At 29.6% G+C, this 22,501-nt stretch overlaps 1 protein-coding gene across 16 annotated transcripts in view; it reads right to left on the reverse strand.

The window, feature by feature from the left end:
• Nucleotides 1-22,501, reverse strand: part of LOC138939671 (uncharacterized) — a 35,200-nt gene that overhangs the window by 9,769 nt on the left and 2,930 nt on the right. For 2 of the 16 annotated variants that reach the window (XM_070307704.1, XM_070307695.1), the window contains exons 1-11: nucleotides 18,955-19,469; nucleotides 14,106-14,641; nucleotides 9,395-9,458; nucleotides 8,523-8,779; nucleotides 7,781-7,858; nucleotides 5,048-5,111; nucleotides 4,545-4,640; nucleotides 3,473-3,573; nucleotides 3,217-3,348; nucleotides 2,827-3,000; nucleotides 875-2,761 (exon numbers count right to left, since the gene is read on the reverse strand). In XM_070307704.1, the coding sequence (XP_070163805.1) occupies nucleotides 875-2,761; nucleotides 2,827-3,000; nucleotides 3,217-3,348; nucleotides 3,473-3,573; nucleotides 4,545-4,640; nucleotides 5,048-5,111; nucleotides 7,781-7,858; nucleotides 8,523-8,779; nucleotides 9,395-9,458; nucleotides 14,106-14,318 (3,066 nt within the window). In that variant the 5' untranslated portion in view covers nucleotides 14,319-14,641; nucleotides 18,955-19,469. Of the gene's footprint in view, nucleotides 1-874; nucleotides 2,762-2,826; nucleotides 3,001-3,216; nucleotides 3,349-3,472; nucleotides 3,574-4,544; nucleotides 4,641-5,047; nucleotides 5,112-5,918; nucleotides 6,033-7,505; nucleotides 7,748-7,780; nucleotides 7,873-8,522; nucleotides 8,780-9,394; nucleotides 9,459-14,105; nucleotides 14,642-16,612; nucleotides 16,650-18,685; nucleotides 18,725-18,954; nucleotides 19,470-22,501 lie in introns of those variants that run through there. The other 14 variants (XM_070307700.1, XM_070307699.1, XM_070307697.1 and 11 more) reach the window with 14 other exon arrangements.

Genomic DNA, 22,501 nt, shown 5'->3' on the forward strand with positions numbered 1-22,501 from the left:
TTGTAGCAATAATGGTCTTATAAATTTCGCTTATAGAAGAAAAAATAATTTCAATATATTTTTTTCGTAACAAATATTCGAATCCAACAGTTATATTTGTCGTTACTTCTCGAATTTACGCGACATAATTTCCATGCAAACAAAGATACATAAAAAGTATTACACTGTTTAAAAAATTAATAAAAAGTCTCCATGAAAATTAATATTTATTTTAAACTAGATCATGTAATTCTCATATTTCTGCATGTTAAAAACGAATTTAACTCTGTCAAATTAGTATTTCACAGTTATTAGCAATTTTTAGTGTGTTTGAATACTTTGAAATTGCATAAAATTAAAAATTTTTTAAAGTCGATTATGGCCATATTTATGAATCTATTAAAAGAAAGAAAGAAAAAAAAAAAAATCTTTCTTATTGATGCTTATAAAATTCGGAGATTTCAAGAAAAGATTTTTTGTAATATTTTTGAAAGAAATTCTTTTCTGATTAAGGTATTAAAATTCAAAATTACATCTAAGAAGTTGGCATAGCTATTTTAGCACAATCGAACAAAACTTATACATTTTAGTGCTCTTTTGTAGCTAATTTGTTGACAAAATCTATTCAAACAAACTTAGCTGATAGAATATGTATATTTGAATAGAGGAATATGTATGTAAATAGAATAAATATATGTATATTTATTCTATTTATATTTTACATTCATTATTGACAATGAGAATCTATATATATGTATATATAGATTCTCATTGTCAATAATGAATGTAAAATATATAAAGAAACTGATTTACTAAAAAATTATGTTTTTATGACATTATAATCCAATATAACTAGAGTGGATCAGGAGTCTTTAAGAATTAATTTTTATATTACCTGACTTCCTCTACGAGACAACGCTAATGTTTTAGCAAAATCGTCATTTGTACGGGGATCAACATTTTCCTTCATCTGCGTGTCAGAACTCAACTTCATAATTTTCGAATTCTTTTCTTTCGTGCAATCCAATTCCCTTTTACTGCCAATAATAACAGCTTCGTTACTCGAATCATCGATATTTTTTTTTGGCTCACCACTACTATCACTCGACGAGGACACACTCTGATTACGAGGCGGTGAATCGGGAGGACTACCGATAAAGAACACTTTATGAGTGCTAAACTCAGAAGACACTGGTATCGTGGTGTATCGTCTACCTGCGTGGTCAATCATTGTTCTATACTCTGTGATAGGGGTTGAATATCTTCGCGGCTCTTGGTCAAAATATGCACTTTTAGCCGATGAAGTATATTGATCTAATTTTTTAGATGATAACGTAGTCCGCATTTCTTGAACTGTCAATTTTGCACTATGACGGTTACGTTTGACATTGCAATCCAAATTCAATTTAGCTTTCACAGCAGACATATCAGAAACATTGTTCTTGTCTCCGTGAGAGCCCGTTAACGTAACGTAGAACACCTGTGTGGAATCGGAATCTTGAGCAGAAGAAGATCTTTTGCGCCGATGTTTAGAAAAAGAATCATCGGTGCGAATAGTTTGCATAGAATGACGGCGCTCCGAGCTGAGAGCATGCTTCTGTTTAATCGTATTCGACAATGTCGAGCCTCGTCTTTTGGTATCTATCATTAATAATTTTTGGGAAACTTTCAGAGTATCGGATTTCTTTTGGTAGCATGTATCAGAATCATGTAAAGATGATGGCGAACAACATCGGCCGCTTGAACACGATTTGTTCTTTGTGGGAGTTGAACAACTGGAAGAACTGTCGGCTTCTATTAAAATCTGAGTGTAATATTGTGACATCTCCGTGGTTGTAGACATATATCTTGTTCTTGTGTATGGTTGCAACGGAGGGAAGGTCTGTTGTCTTGTGAGTTGCTTGATTTGTGCATTGGATTGATCATCCGATTGCAAGACTGTGTTTAATTTTGATGCCTCGGTACTGCTGGTAATACTGGCTATACTCGTCTCTGGTAAGAGATCTTCCGCACTAACTGGTCTCTCAGCGCTAACATTCAATGATTCAGCTATGCTGTTTTTGGAGGACAACAAGGACAACGAGCTAGGCTCTAACAGACTTTGATTTTCTAGTTTCTGCAAGGAACTTTTTCCTTTGATTTGCTCACTCGGCAGACTCTCTCTCCTCGGTGTCTGACGTGAAGGTATACTCAACGGTTTCGATATGCTTAAAGGTACAGAGTGACGCCTACCAACACGATCGAGTCCAACTCGTCCTGGCAGTGTCGGCATCCGCGCTGTTTGTGCGTAAGTGGCTGGTATTAATAAATCGATACTGTCTGAATCATCATTGGCAGCTGTTTCCTCGCCTGAACTAATAGCGCCTTCAGGTTCGTCCAGTTCGGAGATTTCAGTTTCTGTTTGTTCAATCTCTTGATTGATCAATGCTTCCCATTTTTTCTGATTCGTCTTCAAGTATTCCATTAATGATACGCTTAGCCCATCGCCAAGAAAACGGTGCCATTCCATATAAAGAGGAGTAACGACGTGCTTAAAGAAACCAGCCTGGATTTTTGGGATACTAGTGGTATGTCGGTCGCACAACGGTGTTACTGGAAGATTCAGACGACGCTCATAATCGCCCTGTCTGAAAAATTCCTCGCAAACTTTGTAAGACCATTTTCTTGATATATCCCACGGTCTACAAGGGTTGGAAATATCAGCGCACTTTAGAGCAATTTGCAAAATAAAATGACGATCTTCCGCGCGTTTCATGTCGAGTGAATTGTGGTTTAAATAATCCTGTAACATACAACGAGATGATTAATTCAGTTAATCAAAACGAAAACTTATAATATGGATCATACCCTAAAGCGTGTAAGAAACTCTTGTTGTCTCGTAATGTCTGTTGCTAAAATCAATGAACTGATATGCCGTTGAAGTTCCGATCTCACATCGGCCGGTAATTCTGCCGAAACTCCGCTGTCTAGAAGACATCCTATAGCTGATCTCCAGTGATGATTTTCGAGAACAGAGGTATTCTGAAAATTGTCAAGTTTTTATTTTTATATCCTGCCAAATTTAAAAATTATATGATATTCTCTCTCTCTCTCTCTTTCTCTCTCAGTATATTTAGTATATAAAAGAAAAAAAATATATTTAGCTAAACAAGTAATAGTTATTTGATTGCTATTTTTAAATTTTTACAATTATTTATTGAATAGTTTATTAGAATAGTTTATTAGAAATATTTCTACCTGATAAAGTGCAGCCAAATGATTACTTGTCGCAACCAAAAATGGCTGATTGACACCAGGATGATCTAAGTCATGTGTTACAGCCGCTATCAAGGAAGCCATAATTTCTAAACTGGTTAGGTGTGGTTTAATCTACAAATTTATAATTTTTGATCACATATTCTATTTAGCTAAAGAAAATAATTATCAAATGACTAAATAATCAAAAATCCGCTTACATGTCTGTGAATCTGCAAATATATAAGTATATAATTACCTTTTCTTCTTGGAGAAAACAATGCATTGCCTGAGTGACGTCTGTAGCATGTACACTATTGTGGTAAGGATTTGTACTGTGATAACCCTCCTCGATAAAAGCTTCAATTAAATAATAGCATAAATTATTGTAACATACACAAAACATTCAAATATTTTTCTCTATAATATTATATTATATATTATATATTATATGTTATTTTATATTAAAATTTATTTTTATGACTTCGTGAATAGCTGTCATTGCAATTATTTTGATAGTAGTGTGACTAATTTTATTCATTCAATATATTTTTAAAAAATAAAGAAAATTATAATAGACTTTTCTTGAATATATTGAATAGCTGTCATTGAAAAGATTGCGTATTTTAATAGTTTAAAATTATTCAGGAGCTCAATAGTGAATAATTTTATATGATTTTATTGGTTTATGTATAAATTTTATATCTAATGTGTCTTGCATGAAAAAGATCGTAACTTACTTATTTTGAATGATTGTTTTAAATTACTCAATCAATTAACAATAAGTCTATTTCAACAGATCGTGTTTGCCACAATATTAATATTTATATAATTTATATAAATTAATTTATGAATAATGCATTTTTGCATATAAATGAGTATATAAAATTTACAATTTGATTTTTTTAAAATTTGCTTATAAATAATGCATTTTTGCATATAAATAAATATATAATATAATATTTTGTTTATAAGTATAATGGTAATAACACTTTATATAATATTACATGATTTCTAAATTATTTAGTAAAACAGTTTAATATATATATATCTTTGAGTACAAGAAAGTCAAAATTGTATGCAGATTTGAATACAAGAGAGAGTCTTATATTTTAATATTTATATTTAATATTTATATTTTATATATTTCAAAATTAATATAACATCAATTTGTATTGAATATTTTTATTTATAATTTCATTTTGCTTTATGAACATATAATGCATTTAAGTGTATATTTTCCGTCCATATTAGTGCTCTTTTGCGACTTGATTATACATAAATTTTAAAATTTTTGAATTTTAAGATATTTGTAATTTCTATATGCTCACCGAATAATTTCCATACTGTTACAACATCCAAGGTAAAATATTGTAAAAGCCCATACCAATGAAAGAGATGGACACATAATACCGGCAGCGAACGACCTGGAAATTAAATATGAGATTGCGACGTATGTATAGATAAATAAAACAACATACAAATAAAAACGGTAAAATGCATAAAAGGTCACACTTCATTCATTTTATCGATTTTAAGTATGTTGTAGGAGAGGTTGTTCTAAGTCTAAGTAATTCTCCGCAAAAATTATGTAGGGAATGGCATTGATTTAGGAGATATAACATTAAAATTTGGCAATTTTAATGCTTTTTCTTAGAGATTATAAACTAATATTAGAAACAGTGAAGTTGGATATACTGTGTATTTTATTTATCTTTGGTGTCTCTTCTTTTTTGCTATAAATTTTGTGACAGTCTGTATACATATATAAAATTGATTATTTAATGCTAGAAAAAAATTTATATACAATAAATATAATTCTAACAATACTTACCGCCTGTTACTGTTTCTAGCGTAAAAGCGTTAAATCTCCAATTTCCAGCCCTTTGTAAAACGCACTGTAACATATATTATAAATTCGGATATGATAAACCGACACAAGTATAATGGATATGATATTGTCAATAGAAAGAAAACGAGAATGTATATTAAGTGTAATTACATGGTAATGAAAATATCTCATCCGACAAGAAAAAGTTTGGCAATTTGCAAATGTAAAAAGTTTTGAAACTTTAGTTAATTATAAATCTGTTTTAAATGAATTTTTCTTTTGTAAGGATATAGCATCAAATAGCCTTGGAGTTATAAATGCTTCAGAATGAAGAACTGTTTGATAACTACGAGAGTTTCAGAAAGATAAATATATAATATATACAAAATCATATTTTTTAGTTTATTATGAATGTTTCTTGAATTTTAATTTAAAATTTAACATCAAAATATATATTAATCAAAATTAAAAAGTTGCAATAAATAATGATTTCTTGATATTTTTTCTAAGGAAAAAGTATTCATAAATAAAACAATTTTTTACAGATACATATACATATATATATATATATATATATATATAAGTAAATTATATATTTGTGTGTGTATGAGATGGACATTTAATAAAGTTGCATTAAGAGATATAAAAAATGTTTTAGTCTCTCTCTCTTTTTCTCTTTTTCTTCTTCCTTTAAAAAAAGAATTTTGCAGAATGCAACGGAACCAATTTTGAGTAAGCATATGACTTTGAGTGACTCTGAATTTAGCGCCAGGCCAGTTTTTTATGTACGCGTTTTGTGCAGATAATTTTAATAAATTTAAGATAAAAATTTCGCGCGAGGCGGTCACTGTATAAATACACTGAAATCCGCTACCTTCTTCGATGCCATATGAGAACAGTGTAAATAAGTATGTTTTTTCGCGTGTAACAAGACAGACTATGCAGAACGCTCAGATCATTTGATTATACGCTGAAAATTAAAAAAGTTTTTATATACGTCTTATGTCCTGTTGACTCTACGATTCCTTTCTTCCGCGAAATTACGCTGATCGTCCGTTAATGATAATAGATAAAGAAAATCATCAATAAATAGATTATCTTATGACATGACAGTTTCCTAACACGTTTCATAACTCATCAGTAAATTATATTAACAAACCTCATAATAGCGCATCTCGAAATAACGCACATTCTTTCTATACGTACTAGATACTAGACGATTCATGAGTAGCGTGAGGGGGATAACGATCCAACCGCACAGCACGCGTATATCTGTAGGCACAATGTCCTCTCTCGGCGATGTAAGGTGTACTTAAGACATACTCGTGCAAGTTTCGCGGGGTCGCTGAATTTCACGGAAGTGAGGATAATCTCGTTATAGCGTTTCAAAGCCTCACGCAGTACGTTATTACGAGGTTCCACTGTAATCGTGAGAAAGACGGAAGGAATTAGTGGTAGCCGTCAGAAGTATCTTCGTCGATCTCCTTTAAACAAACAGAAATTCTAATGTAAAGAAGTAATATCGGCACATTTCTGAAAATTAAACTTTTCGACGGTAGTAAATGAAAGAAATATGATAAAACTAGAAAAAAATTAATAAAGATACTTTATTAACATTCCTCGGATATTAATTGGACTACATAAATTAATTAGAATCAATTTCTGGCAAAAGGATTTAAGCTAATATCAGATTCACTAATAGACGATCATTAAAATTACGTAAAGTAGTAGAAACGTACTGACAAACAAATGAGGACACTGTCACATTTTTAATACGTTGAAAATTTAAAACATTTCCACTTCCGGAAACTATTCTACAAAAAAAGGGTAAAAAGAAAAGTCACGAGGAACCGAAACAATCTTTTTCGCTGAGTGCTGCTAGTCTTTACTGATTCACAGTTCAATTCAGTGTGACTATTTTGCATTGTAGTACTTATATTTTTAGTCTCACATATTAGTTCTTATATTTTTCGTCTTGTTACATTTTGTGAGTATATTATATTTTCACGAGTTGATCAGCATCCAGTTAAACGCTGGAACCCGGCAGAGAAACCCGGCGTCTATTAAGATAAGGACATCTCATTTCTGTCGTACCGCCAATTCTTCAAATCTCCGCTTAAGTAGTAAATGAAAAAGATTTAATTTTTGCTCTTTTCTCAAGCAATTTTTAGATACTAGGAACATATAAAAATTGCTTAAGTATATATAACTCAATTTGCAGTGGAATATCGTAACCGAAAATATTAGAGACTGCGTATGGTCGTTAATAAATTTAACCGGGATCATTGGAATAAGCGGGCAACACCGAGATAAAAAAAAAGCTGTTCGAGTTTACATTATAAAAGTGAACAATAATAACATTTTTATGTGTGCTCCTCCTTCCTTCAATACTATAAAAAACCTACTACCTCGATTTTATATTCACCAATTTATTATTCCTCGGATTATCCCTCCTACTTACCAGATACATCCCCAGGAAACTCTCCTCTACAGAGCCCTTTCCCTTCCATTATAATAATTTTCGATAACTCATCTTCTCCTTCTCCCTTTATTATTATAACGCTTTCCGAAGATTCTTTGCCTCTTTTTCCCTCTTTCTTCTAACCATTTTCTTCCACCTTATCCCCTACTTCGTTTATTACAGATTCCTTCTTAGATTACTCCATAGATTTCGAATAACTCCCCTCGTTTCTGGCAAACCAATGTTCATTCCGACTTTCTTATTCCCGTGTTTACCTTCCATGCCTTGTCCAGCATTCGTCCCAGTGACCCTCTGTTCTCACATGTTTTGTCAGCTTTCAAATCAATTTTTGTCTGAAACATTTTTTCTAAACGCATTTCTTTCGAAATATTTAAATAATTTTTAAAATGGGAAATTTTATATATTGTATAAAATTGCTTTATGGAAGAAAAGAATATGATTTTGATTTGCTCTTGAATAGATTCATCAAAGTCACACGTAAGACAAGACCGATTTATATTTTTTTTTTCTAAATAAAATCCCTTAATTTTTATTGCATATTCTTATACCGCTGACATCAAGACGTTTTCGAGTTATTTTCTTTACGAAATATTTATGAGTCTGAGAGAAAGTCCAAAACACATATATAGTGTTTCTAACAGATAGATTAAATGTTGGAAGGCTAACAAAATAAAACAGAAACATTTGGAGAATGTGCACATAAATATAAATATAAAGAAAATTATATTATTCAAATAAAAAAAAACTTTAAATATTCATATTTGATTAAAATAGTTATCTCTAAAAAAATATTTTTAAAGAAAATGCGTTTTTCATGCTTATACATACATACATATTTCAGAATTTAAAAAAAATGATAGAAAATTTCAAAGAAGAACAATAAAAAAAGACAAGTGGTGCTAATTTTAAATAAATAAATAAAAAAAGTATATATATATATATATATATATAAATTTGTTTTTTAAAAAGTTTTGATTTGATGTTAATGTAAATTACCTGCACTAGCCCGTGGAAAATATCGTCTAGAATACCAGGCTCTTGACTCAAGGATCTAGTGGTAAGCTTCTTACGCCGTCTCTTGTGTATCGTCAAAAATCGACCAGTTTGCCTAGGTCTGCATCGATCGATGTCCAAGTTTTCCAGCAGAATTCGGTCCGTGTCAGATAAATGCCTGAATGCTACTTCTCTTGTAGATCCATCACGCACTTTCGATAATGTGACCGATGTGCCAGAATCACGATATAAGCTGCTATCTATAAAATGATAAGCATTTTCAATATTTTTCGCAACAAAAGATTATTTTTTTTATATAGAAAGTATTTATATAAAAAATTATGTGTTATATAGAAAAGATTCTGAACTACTGCAATTTTCAATATTTAATATTCTCTTAAAAAAATAATTCGTTATTACTATTAAGATATACAATGGTTTATTAAGAAAACAAACATTGATATTCAAAAAGAGTATTACTTGTATCCATTTATATCACTTTTTGTTTCATGTATATACCTCACAGAATTCGAAATCGCAAAGCTAATTTTTCAAAAGAGAAATAAATTTTTCAAAGTTACAAAATGTTGTAATTTTGAATTATACTTGAGCTATAAATAAAATAAAAAAGAATATAAAAATGATTTTCTTTCAAAATTGCCGTTTGTCATTTTGTAATATCTTAGAAAATGTGATCAAGTTTTTATCAGAAATTGAAAATTCTGTAATCTGTTCTGTAATCTTCAAATTTTTGTATATAAATAAAATAATATAAAAAGTAATATATAAACAAGTATAAATAATATCCATTAAATTAAAAAAAAAAAAAAATATTATTACAGAAAATTTACAAAAAAGAATGAAGAATCACTCACCAAAGATACGCACGAACATCACATTCTGCTCCTCTTTATCCATCGCTATCTCAGCAGTACGCCTCTATAATAAAAATGAGCACTAAATTAGTTTTCGCTCAGTTTACTTATAATTATTATATGTTAATAAGAATACACTTTAAACGGAAAGGATAAAACAAAATTCGGATTTTCCGATCTACCTAACACTAAATCATATAAGTCATAAATTATCACTCCTCATAATTTATTACTTATTATTTCTTATTTACTATATTATTACTGTATTGATTATAAAATAACTAAAGAATGATATTTCATAATTAAATTTTTCTTTGCTCAAAAAGATAAACCATTACAAAAATTAGACTAAATAACATAATATTTTTTGTCATAGAAAATAAGAAATATTTTTAGAGCTAAAATTTTGTGGAAAAAGTAAAAATTTAAATGAGATAAAATAACAAAACTGGCATGTTCTTTATGTATGGAAGCTATTACCGCCTATTACGAAAAAAGATATAATTAATTGTAAGTGAAAAAATAAGATTAAGAAACAAATAATATGTTTGCTTTTTCAGTAAAAAATTTTTTTATTATTGTGTTCTATTACACAATTATATAATACATAAAATAAATATAAAATTAACAAATTATATATTAATTATTAAGAAATTAGTAAGACACTCATGTAAAACACGAATTTTAATTTCACGGACTAATAAGAGACAAATATAGGATGTGCTAAAGTGCGTCAATTCTAAAAAGAAATTAATTTTTCATTGAAACTGTGTCCTTCGTTACAAAAATGATGTATATAGAAGTATTGTTTTAATGTCGTAAAAAGTAATAACACAAAGCATATAAATAAGTTTTCAAAAACTATTAAAACATTTATATGTAAAATTTATTAAGCAATAAAATTAAAGTAAAATTATACAGTATTTTAATTTATTTATTTAAAATAACCGTATATACTAATTCTTTTATATAAATATATTTATTTATTATTATTTATTAATATATATCCATAAAACATGTTTATATCAATAAAACAGAGAAAGAGAAAGAAGAAGAGGAAGACAAGCAAGAAAAGAAAAGAGGAAGAGAGAAAAAGAACTTGCTTATTGCGTGTGATGTGTTTAAAGGCCGAACTTACTTAAAAAAAATAAATTTTATTTTATTTATTATATATATATATATTGTATAAAAAAGGATATAAAAATAATGTTAAATTGTATTATATAAAATATGCATATTTAGTTCATTTTCTTCTAAAATAATGTCAAAATGATAAGCTATATGAGATTTAATATATGATATCGCTTCATATTTGCATCTCAACTTTGGCAAATCAATGTGCTGAATAATTATTATCTATCTCTAATAAACTTTAACTCATCCATTTACCTTCTGACTCGTTTGCACTGTTGTATATAGAAATAATCATGTGAAAGATATATATCAAACCTCGCTACATTTAGAACTCTTATTCTTGGCATTTACATGCTTTTAGTATTCTTAGCTGCTATATTCTTTTCCTACATTATAGCTGTTTCACATTTGCTACTTAACTATAAGCAAGCGTAAAATGAAAATGTAATTGTGAGCATAATCAAAATGATATTTTTGTTCTGCGCATATATTATTGAAATAGAATGGGAATACACAAGGACAATTTAAAAATAGAAACTTGTTTTGTATGTGTATGTGTGTGTGTGTGTGTGTGTGATCCTGTTCCGATATATTAAAACTAAAAAGTTTCGATAGTTAGAATATAATTATTCTCATTTATGACAAATATCTTTAGAAAATATGTATGTGTGTATGCGCGCATGTGTATATGTATACAGGATAATATCCAAGGTAGCAATGTGTCGTCTATTTGACATTAATAATTAGTCATTTTAGATTGTCGATGTCATATTACCAACATGAAATGTAAAAATGACATCATTTTTTTATCAATTAATAACATTCGTTAGTTATCCCTTCTACGATGTATTTAGAACCTTTTACCAATTAGTAACATTAGTTAACTGACCATTCGACGATGTGTTAATAAAGTTATATCAGTGATCAAAAATACTGGCATTAATTATAATCCATTCGGTGACATACCTGCCAAATAAACACTATTTGTGGCAGTAATATAAAGTAGTAATAAGCAATATAACGTAAATTAGTTAGAACAATTAATAGAATTACCCGTAGATAATTTTTAGTTGATTCATGCAAATCTGTAAAAGTTATCGTGCAGAGTAAAGAAAGGGGACGGAGATACAACTTTTTAAATAAAGGTCCTTGATAAAAGTAATATCATTCGATAGTCTGTTGAAAAGACAAATCTAATACCTTATGATGTTGTGAGTCCTTCTTTTTGATATTATGATCGCAACAATTTAAATATTGGATCTTTCCTTTCAAAATCGTGTTGGGGTATGGTTGTATCATGCTGAGAATCTCCTCAAAGCAATCCTATTTAAGAGGTTCTTTTTATTTTAATAATAATAATATCGAAGATAAATATATAACTTTCATAGGTCGGTTGATTCGTTTCGTCGATACCTATCGAGTGATGTCATTTTTATCAAGGATTTCTATTTAAAAAATTAATCCCTCAAGATAGCTTTCACAGATTCAATTGATTCGAAATTGTCCATGACTGTTCCTGATTTTTGATCTGTTGATTTTTTTTTTTTTTTTACACTACATTTCACATAATGTTGTCGAATTAAATTAAACGAATATTATCCTTTCTTTCCCAAATGTTTCCTATATTTACTTAAACGCTTTTCGTTAATAAAATGTGCAAAAAAAAAAATGTGGTTACAGTGAGAGCAACAATATTCCCAATATACAGAGCGCTCCGCGTTTTCAATATATCGTATGTTCCGATTTTCTTCGGTTTTCTCAATTCAGACGTAGTTCGTGATTTAAATATTAGATACGTTCAATAAATGAAATATAGACTGACAATGGAACTTTTATAGAACAATGATCTTAGTTCACATTTCAGTTGAACGTATCATATAAAAATGTCATAAACTAGCATTAATAAAATATGTTCTTTCTTTAGAGCACATAAAGACATCCTATCGAAACAGTTACATAATAATATAGCATGTAACATATCTTGCAAGGACTGTGTTGCAATTTATGTCAAACTGACAGCTTGTTAAAAACAAGAATTAATGAACAATCACATTATAATAGAAATACTACACGTCATTCAATAACCACGGATCATAGATTAATGAATGAATGAGTTTGATTGGGATAAAATTGAAATCTTGAATGAGGAGTCTATCTTGGATAGGAGACTATTGTCTAAAACGATATTTATATCGACACTGTTGGTAACGATGGTAGACAAAAATATGATGTTAGACATAATTAGTAATAACCAGTCTCTTATTACTTTTATGTACTTGATATTGAGACACTATCGCATTTCTTGATATACCCCAGACAGCACAAAATATCCTCAGGATCATCCTGAATATGTCCAGGACAGTTCAGGACATTTGTAGGATGTTTTAAGATATTATTATAAATATATTTATAAAAATTTAATTTTGTGTCGGCTATTTAATTTAGAAATCTTAAATATTATAATAAGTATTAATGTCCTATAAATGTCCACTGCATAACCCCTGGATGTCTTTTGGATTTCCAGAGGACATATACATGTGCAATTAATTGTTAACATTAATTTCGTTTAATATTAATAATTGAATTTGATGCGCATTTTGATGCATTTTCATATATCCAAAATTGTTATTTATTTAATATTTCATGAGAAATGTTACTATTCGCAACATTCCAAAAAGTTTACAAAAAATAGTATTCAACCGCTAGTTCATTTGTTTACCGCTATGCGACGCGCGAACTCATATTTGAGATTTGGTCATGAGAATTATATAAAGCTTGCAGAGAGCAACTAACAGAAAATTACAAATGTAATTATTTTCTATCAGTTCAATTTCTGATGCAATCCCAACATAGGGAATTCAAATATTGGATTGTTTAGAAAATATTACACGTGTCTCAAACCCGGAAGCCAAATCTAAAATATTCATGTACAGCATGAAAGCCTCAAATATTAAACAACGTGAACTATTTTTAATATTAGATCTTTAGTATTAGCAGTAAATAACAGAACACAATCTTAATTTATATTAAAATTTTAAAATTTGCTCCTTGAAACGTACGAAAAATATCCCTAACATATCCTATAGAAATCTTTAGGATATTCCACAGGATCTCCCTGGACTCTCCAGAGGTTAATATTCGGCTATCATTTACTCTTCCTCAGGACATCCAGAGAAGATCCGAGGATTAAAACGGGATATCCTCAGGATATTCTACATGTATGTCCTGGATGCCCTTTGGACGTCCTAAAGATATTTTTGACGTCCTTGTGCTGTCTGGAACGTATCCCTTTTTTAATGTGGTCAATATTATTTTATAGTTAACCTTAGTAAAAGGTCATCCCACACTTGTGAACACTCTTTGAATATTCATATATTTTCAAAATGCAAATAAAAAATAATGCTTTGGATACATTTAGATCCCACAATTAGGATACATATATTTTACACATAATAGTCAAGTTTAGAAAAATTCGTTAAATAAGAAAAAAAAGAATTCGCTAATCTCTCCTTCTTTATCTCCTTTATTTTCTTGAGCACGAAACAAATGAACGTCTTGAAAGCAACTAATCTCTCACCTCTTCCATCTGAATGACATTTTTCACTCTCTGCGCGATTTCGCTCGCTTTCATGAGTTCGGTCTCCGCGTGCTCCATCTGCGAATGACGTCTCTCTTGCACATCCATGGCCAGCTCCTGATAACAAGACTCCCCAGAGCCGCGACGGCTACCTGCGATGCACATGGCTCGGCGAAACAAGCCGGCGACAACAGCACACAGGCCGCACTGCATCCCCGTAGCGCTACCACGACTGGAAAGTGACCCACCATTGGCCCTGCAGCGGGTCCGAGACCCACGAGAGCCACTGTCACGAGCGTGGGTCGCCAGCTTCGCGTATCCGTTTCTATATACTTTTCCTATCTAAATGTCTTCGTCTTAGAATCCACTTTTCCTTCTCATCCACGGTTTCTTCTCACATCATCATGTCCCCTTCAATGTACATTCTCATGTCCCTAATTTTCGTCGAGCTCGCGGCTGGTTATCGCGCCTATTCTATTTCAATAATCCGCACTCTCAATAACAACACTATATTAACACTGTGTATCACCTAGAACCTAGATGATAGTGTTAATGGGGAGGTCGTTGAAAGGTAAACCAGAAATTGAGTAATCGCAAATAGGAAGCGAGAATTGGAAAGAGAAAAGAGAGCAAAGTACAATATATACTTCAATATACACTTCGAAAATTTGTTTTAGAATATTGCATAAAATTAAAAAATAAACCTATTATAACTTCTTAAAACAATATATAAAGATAAGAGGGATCATCTAATGATTCTTGCACATAGCGTGCAGCAATATATCTCGCGTGTAAGAAATCATTATGCGAAAGAACACTCTGAAATATATATAAAATTAATAAAAATATAATAAAATCTGATGTAAAATCAACAAAATTTAATTTGATTAAAGTAGCCAAATAAAACCATATTTTGCATTAAAAAAAAAATAAAAGAAAAAGGAAAACTAATTTATTATTCTCTATAAATAAATACATAAAAGAAGATTATAATAATCAAAGCTATAATATATTTATATGCGCATTAAAGATAATGTAATAAATATAATATAATAATATATGTAAAAACTATTATAAACAAAATACTTAACAAATATGATTTAAACATAAAATTATAATAAACATATATTTAAAATAATATAAAATAATTTACTATTAACAAAAGACAGAAAAAAAAATATTACATTTTTAACAATATTGATCCTTTCTATATCTCATGAAAAACTCAATTTTGAAAGTATTTGATGTATCATTCTTTTTAATAGATGCAATCTAAATTGTGTGTGTGTATGTTTGAAATAATTCCTGCCACCCCCCAAAAAAAAGAGAAAGAAAAAATAAAGAAAAGTATTATTGAGCGGAAGAAGATGGGAGAGAAAAAGAACAATAAGGAAGATAGGAAAAAAGATAAAAAGAGAACACTTAATATTAAATATTTAACATCTAATATGATTTGTTTTAAAACTCGTGAAATATATATTATAGAAAATAATGCTCGAAAAATATACGATTCGATAAATAAGCGATGAGAATGAGACCATCCATATGTAATTGATGTATCTATGTATAATCGAAAGAGACAAATTTGTCCTCGCATAATGCAATTTACAAGTGATGAAAAGAAATTATTGTAAGTAATTATTATATTATGATGTTTAAGTATCATGATACTATGAGCATAAATGCAATCGTATTAATAAAAATCTTAATTGGATATTATCAGTTTATTTTTTAAGCAGATAAAATTATGTACATTTATGTTACATTACAGTTCGATTATTATAAAATAATTTTTATAAAAAATTAATGAAATTATTGTAATATAATGCCACGATATATTATTTACGTAATACGAATATATACATAATTATGATAATGGACTAAATCGTAATCAGGCATTAAGAGCATTATCATTTGTTTTCAGATATATGGGTATAATATTCAAAATTATAGTACATATAAAATTTAATTGAGAAAAAACAATTTTATTTAAAAAAAATCGAATAAGAAATTAATGGAGTTGCTCGAATGTCACGATTGAGAATTACAAACTAATTGAGTTATAAATACATGATATATATGAATGGCGCTGAATCATAATGAAATATTATGAACGTAGATAAACATTAACAAATAATATTTATTTTAATAAAATCGTAACATTACTCTGTAAAAAAACTCTTCTTTCTTGTGTGTGTGTGTTATTTTGATTTTTATTTTTACAATATATTCCTCCAATCTTATTCAATAGCAATTTGTAAAAAATCATAGTTTGTCGAGAAAAATAGCAAAGAATGATTTTCATTAATGCGCAATAACATAATAAAAATGATATCTTTACGATTGCTTTGTTAACGATTGCCTTTTCTCTTTTTCCTCTCTCCGTCTGTCTTTTACTCTCCCCTTTTCTCTCTTTTTGTCACTCTTTATAAATTGTGTAGGCAGAAAATGTTTCATGCTGGATATTAGCAATATCAATCAAATTCAATTAGGAGATTATGTAATACCTTTAGTAATCTGTCAAAGTGTTGGGCATAATGGTTTCTTCAATATTATCATGGAACAAAACATATTAATAACATACAGAGCAATATCAACAGAGAATATTGTATAATAACTAAAAAATATATAAAAAGTTTTTTATAATGCCAGTTTCTATGTAAATATTATAAACTTTAATATATCCGCATTTTGATTACTTTGTAATATATCATGAGTGTACTAATTTATTGTTAGTCATAATACATTTTTAATTCATATACTCGCTTTGTATTTGATATAATATAGTTAATCAAACCAAAAAAAAAACACAAAAACAAGAGTTATTTCTTGTTTTTTATGCTAAATACAATTCTAGTTTCCAAATTGCTCCATCATGTCACAATTTTAAGAACTTTACGATTAAAGTTGCCGTTAAAAAATCTTATAATTTTCTCTCGTTTAATTTAAAAAAATTTGTAAACATAAGAACAATAATAATTTATAAATTATTATATAATGCATTTATTAAAGTTCTATAGATTATACTTTATTGTTTTAATAATTAGAAAATGTTGATATCTTCGAAATTTCTTTGCTTTTGTCGGGTTGTACTGGACAAGCACAATTTTTCCCAATGACAAAATATCATCACATCGTCAATTTGCAATAGAAATTAAGTGCATAGATTTTAGAAATACAGCACATTAAATCAATATTTTGACATATAAATTTTGTGTAAATTTTTGTAACTTTCTCTCTTTGATAATGTTTTATAAATATTTTAAATATATTATTTTGTAAGATAGTATTTTTTTAGTATAAAAATATAAAAACATTTTCAAAACATTATTTGAAAATATTTTTTCAATGTTATTTTAACACGTTTATTTGCAGTAAGTTCAACATAGCTGCAATATATAGTTTTAATTTACAAATTTTATTTTTAAAATACTGTTAAAGCGAGATAATGATTTTGTGTTGTTACAATGTTCTTTTTTTTGTATTATTCTGAAATTTTAAATTGTGAGAAAGAAATATTACAAAATTAACTATTATTGGAAATAGTGTAGTTCATTCGCTTACCGCTATGCAACGCGCTATTTTTACTGTCTGGTATTCAAGTTTTTGTCACGCATGTATACAGAGCCTGCAAAATGCGGCTAATAACATTGTAACAACTATTTCTATCAATTTAATTTTTGATATGATTTCAATAAAGGGGAATTTAGATATTCAATTAATTTTTAGAAAATTGGACAAATACATGTTCGATTCGAACAGAAATTGTCCGAATAAATGATGAAGTTAAGTTTTTCTATAGGCCATGGCCCGTCAAGAAGCCGTAAAGACTTGATTAGAAAGATGCAGTCTGTGTAATAGGCAATCTAGCTTTATCTAACTTGTTCTAAGCTTAATCTAAATTGTTTAAAGCAACATGATGAATTTTTTAAATAAAACAAGAATGTTATTTTAAGGAGACAAAACAAAATTATTGGAAAGAATAATATAATTGTTTAAGTCAAAGAAGAAAAGAAAAATTTTTTCCAAAAATATTTTATTAAAAGAGTAAACACATACGTTTTTTTAAAAGTCAAACAAAATCATATTTGTTAATTCAAACATTAGTTTGGCTGGACCATTCCATTGATTAAATTTCTCTAACTTGTTAAAACAAAACGTATTAAATCCGAAAGGAAACATTTTTCTCTGTGTAAGAACAACGTTTGCGCAACATTATTTGCAATATTAAAATACTCCCATTTCAAACCTTATTAAAATCTTAAAATCGATGTAAAAGTTTTTTCATAATAACGTTGATTACAACGTTAAAACCTACATACTTAATAACATTACATATTATTGAATATCGTTGGAATAACGTTATATTAATGATTTGTATATATATATATATATATATATATATATATATATATATATATATATATACTTTCTCTATTTCTTTATTTATGATTAACTCTCATTTCTATATATAATTGCGTCCTGTATAAGAATAATTATAACGCAACTAGCAAATCATTAAAGAGTGATAACTAAATAAAGTGTACTATGTATTTTACTAATATATTTTATATCAATACCGTACGTAACAATCGAATCTATAATTGCTCGTGTTTTTTATTGCTCGTTGTAATACTCTCAAATTGCTCTATCCAGGATTTTCAACTTGCTGTCTCGCAATACTATTTCGACACGACTTGACCCTTTGATACGATGACGTATTGTATATCTTTCTCTATCTCTCCTCTCTCTTTCTCGCTATCTCTTTCTCTTTCTCTCTCTCTCTCTCACTTCCTCCTTTTTTCTTTTCTAGTATTCTATCTCGTTCCTATTTTTTTCAAAGATGTACCTCCGTCGATAGAGGTAGTGCCTCTTGTACAATGACTCGCAATGACTATTAATAAGGCAAACTGTTGTCGATAGTTAACGCTCGTACAGAGATCGCGGTCGGTTCTTCTTTGAGACGAGCCTGCGAGCTCCATCACTGCGTGCTTCCCGGGGTTCGATCTGGTCGGAAATAAGAGCGACCGGGCCCTGGGGCCCGGCGCTGCTCAAGGCACGAGCACGACGTCGTCTGATCGTTAAATTTGGCACGCACAGTATATATGTTGATAAAAATAGCACAATAGAAAAGTGATATTCTACGCGAAAATCATTCGCTCCAAAAACACAACGCTATTAACAGAGACTATGCACGCCGGCCGGCCGATGTGCATACACTGACAATATTGGAGCTGAGCGTCGAGTGAAAAGAGAACGCGCGTATAAGAGAGAGGAAGAGAGAGAGAGAGAGAGAGAGAGAGATCGAGAGACTCGCTCGGTCGACGTTCGCGACCTCGGTTGCGTTCGGCTACGTCGGTGCTCTTCGCTTCGGCTCTTCGGCACCGCTCGCCGCGCAGCCACGCTGCTACCCGGCGATTTTCTCTCCCTCTTAGCCGTTCATCGTCACTATATATTACGCGACAAGGGCTGCCAACGAGAGAGACTCTCACTATGTCGCGAGCTCTTGCCGCGGAAAGCTGGTATTTGATGCGTTACCATCGTCGTGTAGAGGGAGAGCACCGGCGCGTGAGGAGGCCAGGATCAATAACACATCTCTCCCTACTCTCTCGTAAAGCACGATGCGAGGCAAACGAGGCGAACGCACACGCATTTACACATGGAAGGATGACGGACCTGCTCCGCAAATTTTTACAATCTATAAACGATTTCGTGATCATAAGACATTTATTATAGATACTAGATTATATTATCGATTTTGAATAGAGAAAATTTTGATTTTCGTTGACGTACTTTTGGGAGTGATTCACAAGCATTACGATCAATCATTTTTTTTTTTACTTCTTGACTGTTTCTATTTTACAATTTTATAATATTATACCACTGCGAAGAGTCCAGTCTCGAACAGGAGCGTTTGCTTTTTTTTTTATATTTTGCGTTTTTACTTTTTGTGCGATTCACGACTTTTTAATTAATGTGTATTATTTTTATGATCTTTAATTTATTAAAATTGTTGTGAGTTATTTTTAATTTCTTAGTTAAAAAGTACAATATATTGTACTTCATTCATTATTTGCTCCTCGAGAGTCTTTGTATATTATATATATTTTGATTATAAATTATATTTTGAAAAATATATGTGTAAAGAATTTTTAAATGAAGTATAAAATGTCGCGATTTGTTCACGCGTATTGTATACACATACATATTGTGATATGTATTTTATTCATTCGCATGTATACACGAAAAATTATAATATAATAAATATTTAAAAATAACGACAGAGATAATTGACAATTTTTGAAAAAGTGTTTATACAAGATATAAGGATATATATTTATTGTGAAAAAACGAATGAACGAATGACTAGAATAGATACTTGAGATAGAAAAATCGTTTGATGGATAAAGATATGGGTTTTTCGTTCTTGTAATAGATGTGTATAGAATCAGGGTTGGGAAGTAACGCGTTACTTGTAACGTCGTTACCGTTAGAGTTACTTTTTTTTCGGTAACGATCGTTACTTTTTTCTATTTTGTAACGGTAACGGTAACATCGTTACATTTTTACAGTAACCGTTACTTTCATCGTTATTTTTTGGTTCTTTATTATCTTATATCTATTCAATAGTATAGATGTAATGTTTTTGAAAAATATTTTGTAGTCTTCTATCATAGGTTGCATTCTGATAGTCACTGCCAGTACTGAAAATCTATAGTAACGTATATTATAGATTTTATAATACTGACAGTGAATATTGGGATACACTCTTAATAATGTCAATATTTCTCTTATCAATATTTAAAAACAATGTTTGATAAAAATTTTCGACAAAATTGAAATTTATAAATTACAATTTAAATTCCTATAAAGATAGGTGTATTAAAAAGTAAAGATATTAACATAAAAAATTAGAATCATTAAATAAGTTTAATATAAAAAACGCTTGCTATATATATAAAGACTAATTTAGAGTTTTTTATTGTAACATAAATTATTATATTTAATATTGATTATTAAATAATTTTATAATCTAATAATCTAATAGCTTATTTTAGCATTACAGAAAACAAAAACATAACGAAAAAGTAACGAATCGTTACTTTCCAAGTAACGGTAACGGTAACGCGTTACTTTTTAAAATCAGTAACGAGTATATATATATATATATATATATATATATATAATATAATATTTCTTTCATCATAAACTACCTTAAAATGCAGAAAAAATTCGATAATTTGCTTTAATGCGTTCTTTAGAAGTATAAAAATCTTTGCTATCATGATATTGTGCACAATAGAAATATTTTCGCTCATGCGACGCGCTTGCACCCTACAATAGGCGGCCCTACGATAAAAAGACGATAAAGATTAACTAACTACGAACGGGCAAAATATTCATTCTTTCTTTATTTTCATTTTCAATTTGTATTTACATCCTGTATAAAGATCAACTAAACTCTATTCATGCTGCTAATATTGGCGTCCAAAACTCAAGCTACAATAAAAATCTTTCATGGGTAGCAACTAGTTGAAAATTAAACTCTATATTGATGTAATATTTTCTGCTTGATCTTTGGAGAGGTAAATTTCTTTCTACTAAACAAATTTTGCGTATCAACATTTCTATTAATATAATTTTCGAATCGCTATTTATAGATTTCAGTGCAACGATAAATGATCAAAAGAGAGAGGAAGGGAAAAGAGCATGAAAAAGAGAGGGAGGATTAAAGGCGAAAAGGAGGGAGAAAAGGGGAGAAAGAGAGAGACGTAAGTATCTCTTTCAAAAAATAATTGTTTATTTATACATTTATATAAGTTTCCTCATATTATTATAAATTAATTTTCCGTTTTACTGCTATATTAATGGAGATGATTTCCTGTTTAATATTTTCTTAAATGAAGAATGTGCGACCGCTGTTATCGCTACTCTTGCGATCACCACTGCCACTATTCTTGCAGTTGCCGCTGTTTTACATCTTGTCTTTTCTATTACTGTTTCTCATCTCGTTCCACCTACTGCTGCTCCTATATCACTCTTCCTGAAGCTGCCGCTGTTGCTCCGCATTCCGTTTCTTTTGCCGCTACCACTGGGTTTGAAGTCCATGCTCTGTCTTCCGTTCTTACTTCTGCTGCTGCTACACTAACTCTTATCGCTTATCTTGATGTAGTTCATGTATCCGCCGATAACGCTTCAAATGATATTTTGTTGATAAAATTAAAAGTATTTTTTATTGGAGATTTCCGTCCTTTAAAGAGTTCAATAGCTTCATATTTTCTTATGTATTGTAAAAATGTGTGTTCTTTGTACTAATTAGTTTTATTTTTACGAGAAGATATTATAAATTTCATTCTCAAATATAATCTTAATCTACGAGGTAGCATGTAAGTTGA

This window comes from Polyergus mexicanus, unplaced genomic scaffold, assembly GCF_030449975.1.
Source record: "Polyergus mexicanus isolate NDT 795.1 unplaced genomic scaffold, iyPolMexi1.0 SCAF_15, whole genome shotgun sequence".
Taxonomy (NCBI): domain Eukaryota; kingdom Metazoa; phylum Arthropoda; class Insecta; order Hymenoptera; family Formicidae; genus Polyergus; species Polyergus mexicanus.